General features: G+C 47.8%; 1 protein-coding gene and 1 long non-coding RNA gene across 3 annotated transcripts in view; one reads left to right on the forward strand and one right to left on the reverse strand.

Moving 5' to 3' along the window:
* The window catches only part of Plxna4 (plexin A4), a 440342-nt gene that overhangs the window by 406739 nt on the left and 19836 nt on the right, over positions 1–13767 (forward strand). The window contains exons 26-27 of the mRNA XM_032906796.1: positions 11797–11900; positions 12478–12577. Of these exons, the coding sequence (XP_032762687.1) occupies positions 11797–11900; positions 12478–12577 (204 nt within the window). The remainder of the gene's footprint in view (positions 1–11796; positions 11901–12477; positions 12578–13767) is intronic.
* The window catches only part of LOC116903990, a 133031-nt gene that overhangs the window by 112518 nt on the left and 6746 nt on the right, over positions 1–13767 (reverse strand). The gene's annotated exons all lie outside the window — the stretch shown is intronic.

Consider the following 13767-nt stretch of genomic DNA (forward strand, 5'->3'; position numbering starts at 1 on the left):
TGCAGGGCATGTCCTCTGGAGGAGGCTCTGAGGAAACCAGGATGGAAAAAAGTCAACTCCAGCATTGTTTGTGGCACTTGGCTCTGAGGCCGGGTGTCCCTAAGTCCTTGCTGTGTGACCTTGTCCAAATTACTTAAACTCTCTGTACCTTCCTTTCTTTGCCTATGAGGTAGAGATGGTAACAGCAACTACTTCACAATGAGAGTTCAGTAGGGGTGACGCATTGAAAGCTTTTCATGTGGTGTAGCTGGACCCTGGGAGAGGGAAAGTGCTGCTAAGGACACTGGCTGGCTGTGGATCTTTATGAATTCCAGGCATAAGGAGAGTGTTGACTCCTGACAACATGGGGGCAGGGTGAAAGACCCTCAGAAGCCCTATGCATCCATCTGGCCTCTAAGCTGGCTTCCGCTAAGCTGAATAGGACAGATGGGCTTCTATGATTTTGCTCAAATCCAGGGTGGTGATTTTCACCCCTCCCTCCGACTTACACTTCCAGCCATGTTCTGGTGCCTAAAGATCTCGAGGCTCGGGAAGTTCTGTTAGCTCCTTGAATGTCTGATATCCCCTCTCAACCCTGTCTCCTTCCACTAGGCTTATGACTAGATCTGTACAGAAGGATCCCATGCACCTCTTGCAGTAGTGTCTCCAAGTGTCTCTAAGGCTTTGCGGCAGGGGACATGAATATATATATATATATATATATATATATATATATATATATATATATATATATATATATCCATGCATGTATCCCAGGGCACCAGTCCCTAGAACTCGGGTGTATGACTATATACATTTAACCTATGTCTGCTGTCATGAGTGGCCACATAGACAAATAGAGCAAAGGCCTCTGCTGTAGAGCCAGAGGGGAATGAAATGGCTCCAGTATAGAAGGCTTTGGTGCTAATCTCTCAAACCGTTCCAGAGCCCTCTCTAATGAGTGGGAGAACCAGGAAGCGCCCACATTCCTTTTCTTACTTTATCTATGGGCCCAGGATGGGGCCACCCCTCAGCTCCTCGCATCAGTATCTTTGAAGAGAGTGGAGGCCTGGGAAGAGGTGATGGAGAGTAGGGGTGCTGGAAGGTAAAGGGAGTCCTGAGTGTGTCCTGTGCTTGAGAACATGGTGACTTTCTAAGGCGGCAAGCCTATTCCACTTAAGAACAACTCAGTAGCTACAAGGGAGTAGCTTCTCTGATACATTAAAAGTCAGTGGGTGACTGTGTGAGCTTCAGGCCTGATGGAGTTAAGAAAGGTAGGACCAGTGTTTCACATCAGACTCCAAGTAGAGGAACTGTGTCCCTCCTGTACCAGCTGGCTATCCTGGAGAGACTGGGTTGGGGTAATGACTACTGCTTATGACTGATCTTCCCTTCCTAGAGACCTCCAAGCCTGTATGTGGGAGACGGAAGGAAACACTAGTTTTAGAGAATTGCTTCAGAGGATACAAACCGATCAAATATGTCTCCAGTGAAGAAATATAGTGTGTCTCTTGTAGCATGTCTCACAACCACAGGCGGTACTCATCTTGAACAGAGGCTGCAGTATCTAAAGAAGTCATTTTTTTCCCACATCCTTTAGGAGAGAAGGGAGCCTGAGAGATGCTTAATCCCAGGCCCCACCAGAAGGTGGTTGTACTCTTAACCAACAGGCTACAGAGGCCCAAGAAAGTCTACTTCCCTCCAAGAGAGTGGGTCTCTCATACACCCTGTGGTAGTTCATGTCCAAGTGTCCAGAGCAGACTTCCTCTCACATTTTGGTGTTCTTAGGGTTGCCCCAAAGGAGCTACACCACTCTGTAGCAAGGAGGTTACAGTGGGGATGCATAAACCAGTGTAAACTCAGGACTCACAATCTCACCAGTGTGAACCCAAGATATGTCCCAGGAGAAGTGGGTTCCTGCTGTGTCTTCCCAAGGGCCTCGTGTTCAACCCCATTTTATCTCTTAACCCAGGGTTCCCTCCCTCCTTTCTCTCTTCCTCCCTCCCTCCCCCTCCAGCCCTCCCTCTTTCTTCCTCCCTCCCTCCCTCCCTCTTTCTTTCTTCCTTCCTTCCTTTCTTTCTTTCTTTCTTTCTTTCTTTCTTTCTTTCTTTCCGATTAAAGCAAGAGTTTGCAGCAGCCCCCAAATTCTGTTTTTCTTCAGACCAAAACTAGTTGCAAAGCATAGAAAATGAAGCCTCCTCAGAGAGCTAAAAGTCATTTCCATACCTGTCCTTGTCAGGAGAGGGAGGTGAGGTGAATTGTCCATGTAGATGAACGTGCTTTGAAAGCTTAAATCAAGGGATAAAGGGAGATGTCATTGTCACCACAAATCAATCTATGCCAAGGGTCACCTGGCCACCTGGCACACAGACTGGGCGAAGTCTTGTCATCCCATGCTGGGCAAAGCACCCACTACTTCTTCTCCTTGAGCCTCTTGCTCTCACAGAGAAGGGCGTCTCACACAAGCTGCTGCTTCTTCCCAGATGACCAGCTCCTGTCCCAGACTGAAGAAAGAAGACAGTCTGATACCTCTATTATCCTAAAGAAATCTATCCCAGCATACCTCTCCCTGACATGAAATAACTTTCATCTTCCCAGCAGCCCAGCCTGTAGCCGCTGTCCCCCTCACATCTCCTCATGGCTGCTTGGGTTGGAGTCCTCCCAGCATTCCCTTCATCTCTACATGAGCTTTGTCCAGACCCAGACGTTAAAGGAACTATGTGGGCAGTTGTGACTGGCAGGGATCCAAGGGCAACAGAGCCAATATCCCAGTGTACAGTGGGATAGAGCATATCCATTCAGTGTTCTATTGCTCACCGCCAGTGGTATGTTCTACACTGTACAGGAGGTCTTCATCACATAAGAAAGGGCAGGCTTTGGTCAGATGACTTGGCCCAACTGTAGACTCTATATGTAAGTGCTCTCGTGTGTTTAAGCTGAGCTATGCTAGGGTAAATTTTTTACTTATCATAAGTTTCACTTATGATGGGCTTATCTGGGCACAGCTCTGGGTAAGTTGAGGTAGGTGTGTGTGTGTGTGTGTGTTTGTGTGTGTGTGTGTGTGTGTGTGTAATGGGGGTTGCCTCTGCATCTTGTACATAATTGACCATATGATTTTGGAAGCCAGCAAGTCCAATCTGTCCAAATCCTGCAGGATACACTAGAAGTCTGGAGGCCCAGGGAAGAGCATATGGTCATCTGCATGTAGAACTCCCTCTGTCTCGGGGATGGCCAGCATTTGCTCACTATAGATCTTCAACCAATTGGAAGAAGCCCACCCACATTCTAGAGAGTAATCTGCTTTACCCCAAGTCCCTGGATTTAAATGCTCATCTTACATAGCCACATCTCACATACAGGCTGAATAATGTTTTTCCAAGTGGCTGGGTATTAAAACCCTGCCAAGGCGACACATAAAATCGCCATCACAGGACCCAAAGCAAAGAATGCAGTGTCTGCCTGGGCTGTATAGAATATATGGAAGGAAAGATAATCACAGACAGATGTTTTAAGAGAGTAGGGTTCTGAAAGCACAGTGTCAAGGTGGCGCCCCACCCTGAGTATATGAGCTGGCCCCATCAGTTCACCACCAGGGATTTGTTTGAATCTCAACTCTTCAATAACCTGTCCATCTTTCATATCTGTTGTAATGCCCTGCCAGGAGTGACTAGGAAAGTAGGAGATTAAGAGAAGCTCATCACTTCTCAGCATAGGACATTTTTCTCTGTGAGCTAACGAACTCTTCTTGATACCTCCGTCTACTCGCCAGAGGGAAGAAGAATGTTTGCCTTCAACAAATAGGGAATGAGCAGCCCAGTGAGGCACAGTACCAAGGCCTATAGCACACAGCAAAGAGATGGAGAGAGGACCCATCTTCTCCCTGTAGGCGCCTCCATAGGCCTTTCTTCTCCCTCGGTTACTGCCTGTGACCTCCAGAGATTCTTCTTCAATGCTCTGTCAATACAACCCCTGGAACTCTGCCACCCAGGCCGTCCTGCCGCTGAGGTCATTCTGAAAGGATATATTTTTTTTTCAAATAAGAAATCCCTGTATGGAATAAAAGATACACCCTCTTCTGAGTGAAATATAAAGAGTTCATGGCAGCTGTCTCTCCCCCGTTTGCATTTTCTGCTGGCTGATGGGAAGGACAGATAAAGATAATGGGATTTCTTCTTTTTTTATTTCGCCTCCCTCTCGCTCTGGAAGGTGGAACTATAACAAATTGGATTGTGAATGAGTCTGTCCTCTATCACTGGTGCCTGGAGCAGGGCATGTGCCTGTGGGGCGGAGCCGTGGGCAGAGAGGCCTGCCGTTTTCTCTTGATACATGCATATGGATGCCAGGGTCACCTTTCTTCCTCTCCACGGTCACCACCCGCCTGCTAATTCTGTTTTGACCCAGAACACTGTCTGGAGCCATAGTGTATCAGAAATAGCCACTGAAGCCCAAGTTGGTACAGCCTTGTGATCCCAACTGTGGAGGAGGCTGAAGCAGGAAGATCCCAAGTTCAAGGCAGGTATGCCCAGGCTAAAGAATGAGTTCAAGGCTAATCTGGGCAATTTCTAAGACCTTGACTCAGAATATAAAATGATAATGAGGCCTGTGGATATAGCTTGGCAGTCGGATGATTCTTACACATAAGAACCTGTGCTCGAAAGGTCCCTGAGCTGTGGCTGGACTCTCTTTTGCCTCTCCTACAACTTGCCAGGGCAGGGCATGCCACAGTTTACAAGACCTGTGTTGCATTTCTATTTTAAAATTACTCCTCTTAAGCCCTAAATTTCATAGACCAGTCATTTTCTACTTGAGACCTTGCTGTCACAATAAATGTCTTCTTCTTAACAAAACCACTTTAGGTGGTCACCTCCCCATCACTGGGGTCAGTTTTCTTACTCTTCCCTGTGGTTTTTCAAAGGTCTACGGATTGAACGTAGGACGCTGTACATGTCAGATAAACATTCTACTGAGCTATATTCCCAGACCTTTTTTTACCTTTCATTTTGAGACAGAATCTGCTCTAAATTGCCTAGGCTGGCCTGAAACTTGCTCTGTAGCCTGAGTAGACTTTGAACTTCTAATTCTCCTGCCCAACCTCATGAGTAGTTCAAATTATAGGCCTATAGTACCATGACAAGTTTCTAATCCCTTAGTACTCATTCCTACCGTCTCAGGGCTTTTCCAAGCTTACTTGTGGTTCTTGTCCCACAGGGGAGTGGGTATGGAGAGAGTTGGGGCCCTTTGCTGGGTTGCCTTGGCCTCACCTGATCACAAGTGTGTAGAAGGGAATCTTGTCTCTTCTTGCAGGCTCCCATGGTTCTATGTAATGGGACAGGGTGGGTTTCTGGAGAGGGACTCTGCCACAGAGTCCAAGGGGTGAAAGTGGAGCCTCTAGGCTCTTAATTTCCTGGCATAATTTTAGTCTGTCTTTGCCTGTCAGCATCAGCCTTTTGGAAGCCTCCTGAGACAAGGCCCTCTGAGATAGACTACAGGGGAGCTGGGCTCCAGCATCACGGCCCAGAATAGAATGATGAAATGAACTATGCTACTATCTGCTTCTGCATGTGCATGTGTGTATGTATACCCATGCATGCATGAGTCTACCTGTAGGCAACACTACAAGGGCCAGGGCAGGACCTGCTGAGGTTCTGTGGACCCTGGGAATGGTTTACCACTCCCTATACCATTACCCTCTCTATATAGTACTTGCTGTTAACTGGGAATACTCTGTTTAGTAAAATTTAATTGGGGGTTTCTACCCCACTTTAGGTAATTCAGTTCCCAAATAAAAGACAAAACCTTTATATTTATAATTAGCCTTAAAAGCACTAGATATCAGCCCTCTATGCTATTTTGTCTACTTCCCTGTCAATAACCCTGAGATATCACTTGCCACATTCCACCTGGACTGCTCTTGCTCCCACTGGCCGACCCTCATGGCCATGTGCTAACCATCCACCTATCCCATAGAACTTTCTCTTCTGTTCACCTCCCTGCCCTCCCTGGTGGTTTCTCCTCAGACCCCAAGCCAGGCAAGTGAAGCCCCGCCTACTTCTATTCCCCCCAGCTATAAGCTGTAGGCATTTTTATTCAACCAATAGTTTTAAATTGCAAGGTTACATTGAATTAATTGGTGTGGGTGAGGATTTCCTTGTCCCTAAAGATCTCCTCATCAGGGGCAACTAGATCTTGGGGGCCAGTATTTAGCATTACAACATATAGCAACAGACCAAACGTCAACAACAGGCTCCGAGACAGGCTCCCTTCCAGGTCAGCTGCAGGTGATTTCTTCCCCACTCTAGGCCTGAATCTCCACTGCTAACTGCACGTCTCCTCTAAGTTCTGTGTACGTTCTGTGTTCCCATCTTCCAGGTGCAGCTCCAAGTGCTTCTGGCTCATGTCCTGAACACTCCTGTGATCTGTGTCCCAGCCCTTCCCTGTCTCTCCTCACCCCTCCCATTTCTGCCCTACAGAAAAATAGCCCCTTTCTGCAGGGTTCTCTGCTCCCATTGCTCTAAGACTGGCCTCTACCCTCACTTTTCTGCAACCCATGGCCTTCAGCTCAACCTCACATGCCATGGTCTGGCCTACTGGATCATATCGGGGCATCTTCTGAGAGTCAAAAGTCCCTCAAGCCTCTCATACCTATTTATTCATACTTAGAGACTCCTCAAAGTCACACAAAGCCACACTGAACCAGAACACCTGGCTCTTGTCAGCTAGGCAGAAGCCTCCTGTCCTTTACGGTCCAATTGATGTGGCCTTTTCATACCTGGCTCCTCTCAGACAGTGCTTCTTTCTCTTTCCATCCAGCCTCTCTGGTAAGCTCAGTCAAGGTGAGGGTCTTGTTCACCTCTGTCACCTGCCCTGCACTGCCTTGCTCAGACCCCTCTGCCACCAATAAACGTAGTTTGATGAGAGTGGACCTCGGAGATGTTCCATGTTTGGCCTTTCAATACGGTAGTCACAGCAGGCTCCTTTTCTAGACGATATGGTCAGTGTTCTCATCTGCAGAAGGTATTGTCAAGAATTACCCAGAGCCAGGGTTCATGTCACTGACTGAGCTTGGCATATCATTCAGTTCCTGGGGGAGGTTTTCCCCATCACTGGACTCTAAGGGCAGCCCTATCAGTCTCAGCTTCTACCCACAACACTGCCATTGGCTGACTTGTCACATTGTCCCTTGGCTATCCTGACATGGTCACTGCGTACAGAGCAAGACAGATACACAAAGAGAAGGATTTTTATTTTTTTTAATTTTTATTGCACTTTAATTAATTTATTTTATGTACATATGGTCAGGGTATGGAAGCACATGTGCTCTGGAAGTTAGAGGACAACATAAAGGAGTCAATTCTCTTCTTCCAGAATGTGTGTCCTGGGAATTGAACTCAGGTTGTCAGGCTTGGCGGCAAGCACCTTACCTACTGAGCCATCTCACCAGCCTAAGAATGGTTTTAATACTGATTTTCACAGGCTATAGTAGATACTCATCTGCTGCAAAGAGGACTAGGGTATCTGAACTCTTTTTCCCCTTTGCTGCTTAGAAAAATACCTAATGTTTAGCATGCACGCAATAAGCATATCTCCTCCCAGGGTCCTCCTGAGATGACACAGACAATGGCGTATGCAGCCTGGGGCCCTAGGCACTGCCCCTCATATCTTAGGATGGCAGGCCTTCTCTGTCTCCTAAGTTCATCTTAGTTTGTCTTTCCTGGTGCGGGGTAAGAGTTTATGGACCCAGCACACAGATCAGGAGCAGGCTATTCATAGGACAGAAAGAGTGATTGGCTTTGACTTTTGATTTTGGCGTCTCCCCAGTGCCTGCTTTCCTCCCTAGGACTTAATGATTCATTCCTCTATCATGGCAAGCTCATGAAATGGAACAAGAGCATCCAGAAAGCTGAGCCCACACTTTAGATTTTTCTGAGACGTACCAAAGACATAGGAAATAATGAGTATTTATTTGGAGGAGAGATGACTGAGTGAAAACAAATGAACGAATGAGAAGCAGTGAGAGCCCAGATGAATGGCTGACAATACAGCTCTGGGCCTCTGGAATCTGGGTTTTTAACACTGTGGCCACAGGGCATAAGGAAAAGTGTATGGACCGGAAGCCAGAAGCCAGAATCAGTCTCTGGGAGGATCCAAGACAGGATGGAAGGTTGGTCAGTGTGCACATGGAGTGGAAGTTGAGCCCTCCAGTAGAGGTAAATGTGGAGACTCTGGTCAGGGAGAAGTCCTCGGAAGCACTTCCCTTGTTGATCTACTGAAAGTCTGTCAGGGAACTTAGGGTTGCCTTCCAGTTGTAGCCCCACACTCCCCTCCACCCAGAGATCAACTCGGTGGCCAACGGATAGGCCTGGCCTCTTTGTTACAACCGCAGGAATGAAGCTGCCAATAGCAGCCACCCAGCCCCCAGGTTGTCTTTCATCCACAGAGAATTGGGATGACACACATCTTCAGTCTTTAAAAACCTTTCTGAGAGTTTAGGTAAAAAGCACATAGCAAGTTTTCTGTGTAAGAAGTAACAAAAATAGCAGACTTAAGGGCTCTGAAAGCATGGCTAAGTGCCCCTGATTCATCGTTCAGTCCTTATGTTGGTATTTAAGGGGGCATCCCTAACTGCTTGAGATTAAAAGACAACGGCTGCCAAATCCCAGGCACCTACAGATGCACTGCTCAGGCATGTGCCTTGGTTGGAGGCTGTCGGACTGGGTAGCCCAGAGGCTTTTTCCTATCGCTCTAGACCCTGAGACTGAGCACTGGCATCTATGGTAAGTGTGTGTCTCGCCTGCCCACTGCCCAGCATCCATACCAGTGTCTTGGTTGTGGGGAAGCACGAGATCATGCCACATCGTGGGAAGGGAAGCGCTAGGCCCAAGGAAAGTGGCTAGCGGCCTGTCGGAGCTCCGAAGAGGTTTAGTCATGACATTATAATCCTGGCAACAGTTGGGAGTACAAGCCCCTCCTTTTGTTTCCCTTCCTCCCATTCCCAGCACTCATGGCTGGCCTTAGGCGACCGTGCCTGAGCTGTATCCACACCCATGCTCTGCTCTGAGAGACTCCTTTTGTGGACCCCGAGTGACCCCTAAAGGGGAAGGGGAGCTGTGAAGTCCTCTGGATGTGAACTCAGGGGACCAGTATTCTGAAGCACAGCCTGGCACGATGGCCTCTGCGCCTGGCTTCCTGAACTGACCCGTTTTTCATTTTCCCAGTTGTAATGGTGGTGGAATGTGGGACAACGATCAAAGACCAGGTCACACTTCTCAGTTCCCATAATTCTCTCTCCCAGGTCGCTAGCAGCAGCTCACAGTTCACCTCCAACTGTCGCTCACTGCCCATCTGCCGCGGGATGGACATAACACAAATGTGAGGTCCTCTTTTTACGGTGATAAAGCAGGCAGTCATGACCAAGTCACACGTGCCCTTTCTTCAGTAGCTTGTGTGCCCACTTGTTCATTCAATGCATGGATATTTGTCAAGGGCTTCCTGTGTCCTGTGCACTGTGTAAGCCCTGCTGGTAGGTATCCGGCCTCATCAATATCTTACTCCAAGGACAGTCTGTGCCCCTGGGGAGACTCGGCCTTTTTCTGCCCTATTTTTTTGAATGGGGGCATGGAAACAGACTGACTCCCATTTGCTTACATAATTACTGGACAAGACTCACAACCATGGCTCCTGAATATGTCTGGACAGGCTGTGCATTGCACAATGCCAGGGGGGAGTTTTGCAATGGAAATTTGACACTGCAGCCCAGTAGCTCGTTAGTGCCCAGATATCATGGAGACTGCTGTAGCCCTACCATCAAGGGTACCAGTATGGTTACTAATCTAGGGGACTGGAAGCTGGACTCCAGGAAGAACCTTCTCCGACTCAGTTAATAGCCAAAAGTGCAGTGACCACCCTCCGTGGGGTGCTTTGAAGTTTCTCCTGTGCTGCCCTCATCCCATCAATGCAGCTTCTGACTTCACCATGTAAGCAGAACACACCCACTGCCATGTTTCTCCGCCCAGCTGGTTGCCACCATGGTCCACTGCACTGAGAATCAGCTGCTTGACCAGAATAGAGCGATTCCTCTTTCTGCAGCATGAGAGTTTATAGACCCATGGGGAATTGAAAAAGCAAACAGAAAGGAACAGTCTAATGATAGAAACATGGGCCAGCACGTGCTTCACAGAGCACTTCCCTCCTACACATCACCCTACCTGCCCCAGGCCCAAATCACCCTGAGAAATTCCATCAGAATCATCTGCAGGCCTCAGAGACAGGAATCCCCTGTGACTTCTCCACTCCAGTGAACAAACAGGCCATACCTGAACCACCCCTTTGAATCTTAGCATGGTACAAAAGCTAGGCAGCAGGGATGCATGCCCTGGTGAAGCAAGGCTGGCTAGGGTATCAAGAACCCCTTTGCTCTTCCCAGGGCAAGAGGCTTCCCTTCTAGGCCTGGATCCTATGTTCGGTGGAGTCAACAGTTGTAACCACAGCACGCGCAATGTAAGAGGAAATGGAACTTTTTGTGACTCAAATGGAGCCAGAAGGGGAGGCACAGCCTGACCTTGGCAGGAGGGAAGCAAAGCAGGAATCTACACATGTGTCTCTGGGGCCCATAGGAAAAATTCTGACAGGCCAGGCAGGCGGTGTTATGCAAGGGATGCCTGTATCCATTTGCATGCACTCTGAGCAAACCCAGTGTGCTTTGCACAATCAGTAATGCCAACATCTGTGATCCAGGACTCACTGTATGGGCTACCTGAGAACCAGGCCAGCAGCTACTTGGCTGGGACACATGTTACGTTTGACTTGAAAAGGCTGTTACCACTTGCAGGTGTGTGCTCATGGGGATGGTATCTATGCGTACGCACACACATGTGTGAGCACATGTAGGAGAGCTGCCATGCACATATATTTCCATGTGTGTTTCAAGACTGTGATGTGTCCTTCTCTCTCCTCATGTGATCTCTGCTAAATAAGACACAGGTTTCCAGTTGGTGAGAAACCAGCTCTTAATCCTGTCTCTTTCTGGAATGCATCAATAAGAGCCTGGGGTGTAGATACTGAAGTGGGGGACAGGGAAGTAGGAATTTTATACACACATACACACACACACACACACACACAGAGAGAGAGAGAGAGAGAGAGAGAGAGAGAGAGAGAGACAGAGAGAGAGAGAGAGAGACAGAGAGACAGAGACAGACACAGACAGAGACAGACACAGAGACACAGAGACACAGAGACAGAGGTATATATGATGTTGTTTAGTTTGGGGGTATAAGAATGGTCCATACAGTTTTTACTCAATCCTCTTGCAAGGGTGATCCACCACTCCCTGCAAAACATACCAAGGAAAAAAGGTGAGGGGCTGCATGAGTGAACCTGCAAAATAGATTTCACCACCTTTGGGAATTTCCAATACAGACAGTGAGTGGAGCTGTCGTGATAGTGCCACCTGCATTCGCCAGTACTTTACTGAGCCCTTTGTGTCCTGTTGAGTTCTAGTTCATTCATCCCTTGTATACTACACAGTGCTTCGTGATGCTCTGAGCGCTCACAGGTGCAGGGAGAACAGGTGGTGTTATTAATGTCCCCTTTCTTTTGACATAATTTGTTGACTTGGGACCAGAACTTGTGGTCTGGCCCTCTCTGCCTTGACAACATCAAAATTCATCCTCTTGGGGGGACTTGTGCTTGCATTAGTCTGTCTGTGAATGCATTCTGGAGATGGCACCATGTGGTTCCGATGTGAGACACACAGGGACAGGATGCTCCCAGGAGGGACCATAGGGCCTTTCTGAATTGCCACCATTCTCTCTGCAGAGTGGCGACAAGGAAGTGGGGCGAGAATGATCCTGCAGGACGAAGATATCACCACCAAGATTGAGAATGATTGGAAGAGACTCAACACAGTAGCCCACTACCAGGTGAGCTGACCACAGAAGCCAGGAGCTGGTCCAGTAGACGGCAAAGTTCTTGGAAGCTACAAGCACTCAGGGTTCGACACCAAGCCCCCATTTTATTTCTTCACCAGCAACCCATGATCTTTGTCGGGAAGTAATGAACCATGAGCATGGAGACCAAAAGGAAGGGGGTCGGGGAGCTCCAAGGGGAGCTGACATCACCCAGTCAGAGACTCTAGTCTCCTTGGAGATAAGATGCTGACGTGCCTGTTTCTTGTAGGGTGTGGGGAGATTCTTCAAGGACCCTGTTTAGAAGGCATCCTGAGCATTTAAGGTTGGATGCTCTCCAAGAAGGCTAGGGAGGGAGAAAGTGAGGGAGCAGACGTTGCACCATATAGAACCCACAAAATGTAATGCAGCTACAACTCAGGTCTTTGTCTTGTGTTATCAAAAGGGGAGGGAGTAGCTCCCAAAGTCTAAGTTTTTAGCAAGGCGCTAATTGCCCCTCGTTGCCTGGAAATAATCCTAATTTGTCCCTATTTCCTGGAATGGGTGGGAAGAATTTCTATGCCCAAGCTCTTAGACACCTTTACCCCTGTAGGTACCGGATGGTTCCTTGGTGGCTTTAGTGTCCAAGCAAGTGACAGCCTATAATGCAGTGAATAACTCCACTGTCTCCAGGACCTCAGCGAGTAAATATGGTAAGATCTCATCAGGTGTAAGGGGTGGGAAGCAGAGGCATCCAGAGTGGGTGTGGTCAACAAACGGCATCGGCTAGAGGTAGAGGGTCAGGTCAGGTGACCATTGGGGAAAACAGTCATGTTGGCACAGGGCAACTGGTCCTAATTGCTAGCTCCGGGGCATAAGTATGAACTTTTTTCTGCATGCAAAAAGAAATGTAGGGCTTGGAACGACTGCACTCATAAAAGGCTTGCCATGCAAGCATGAGGATTGAAATTCTATCTCTAGAACCCAGGTAAAAATGCCAGAATTGGTGGTGTATGCTTGTAATCTTAGCTCTAGAGAAGTGGAAATAGGAGGGTACCTAAAGCTTATTGGCTAGCCAACTTAGCTTAATGGTTAGCTCCAGGCCAATGAGAGAACCATCTTAAAAAGCAAGAGGGATACACCTATGAAATGGCATCCAAGATGAACCTCTGGTCTCCACATATGTACACACGCACATATGCATGGATACACACACACACACACACACACACACACACACACACACACGAGAGAGAGAGAGAGAGAGAGAGAGAGAAGAGAGAGAAAGAGAGAGAGAACCTAACCTTCATGAAGTCATACAGTCTATAAGCCTTACTTTTTCCCATCATCTCACATCACATTTGAAATAATCTAGTGAATTAAATAATTATTATTTCCCTCTATTATTTATATTAGTAAGTTATAACTCAGAAGCACAGAGCTTGAACGATTGGTAAAGATCACACTGTCATTATGCAATGGCAGGAATGGCAAGGAGGGGAAAGGGCGCTGGTTATAATGTCAAAGCTCCAGAAATGCCCTGTTCTGTCACCACTTATGTGCTCGGGGTCACATGATCACCCTGAGCAATGGCATTCTCGTTGTAAAGCAGGAATTAGGGGAAAAGGGACAGATACCACCAGTCATTTTGGATGATAAAGAGATGAACATCTTAAGCTACACACAGGTATGATAGGGACCTCATCCTTTGCCTGTCTGTTCCCATTTTACCATAACTCAAAATAGAGGAAGAGGATCATAAAGTAAGTGAGAAGAATTGGTTGGGGCCAGCGTGGGATGGAGATGAGCAGCTGCCCTAGCCAAGACTCATTAAGAAACACAGGCTACCTGCTCTTACATGTGCAGTTAATTGGCCCCATGCGCTACAGGACTTGAGAGCACG

Source organism: Rattus rattus, chromosome 6 (assembly GCF_011064425.1).
Source record: "Rattus rattus isolate New Zealand chromosome 6, Rrattus_CSIRO_v1, whole genome shotgun sequence".
Taxonomy (NCBI): domain Eukaryota; kingdom Metazoa; phylum Chordata; class Mammalia; order Rodentia; family Muridae; genus Rattus; species Rattus rattus.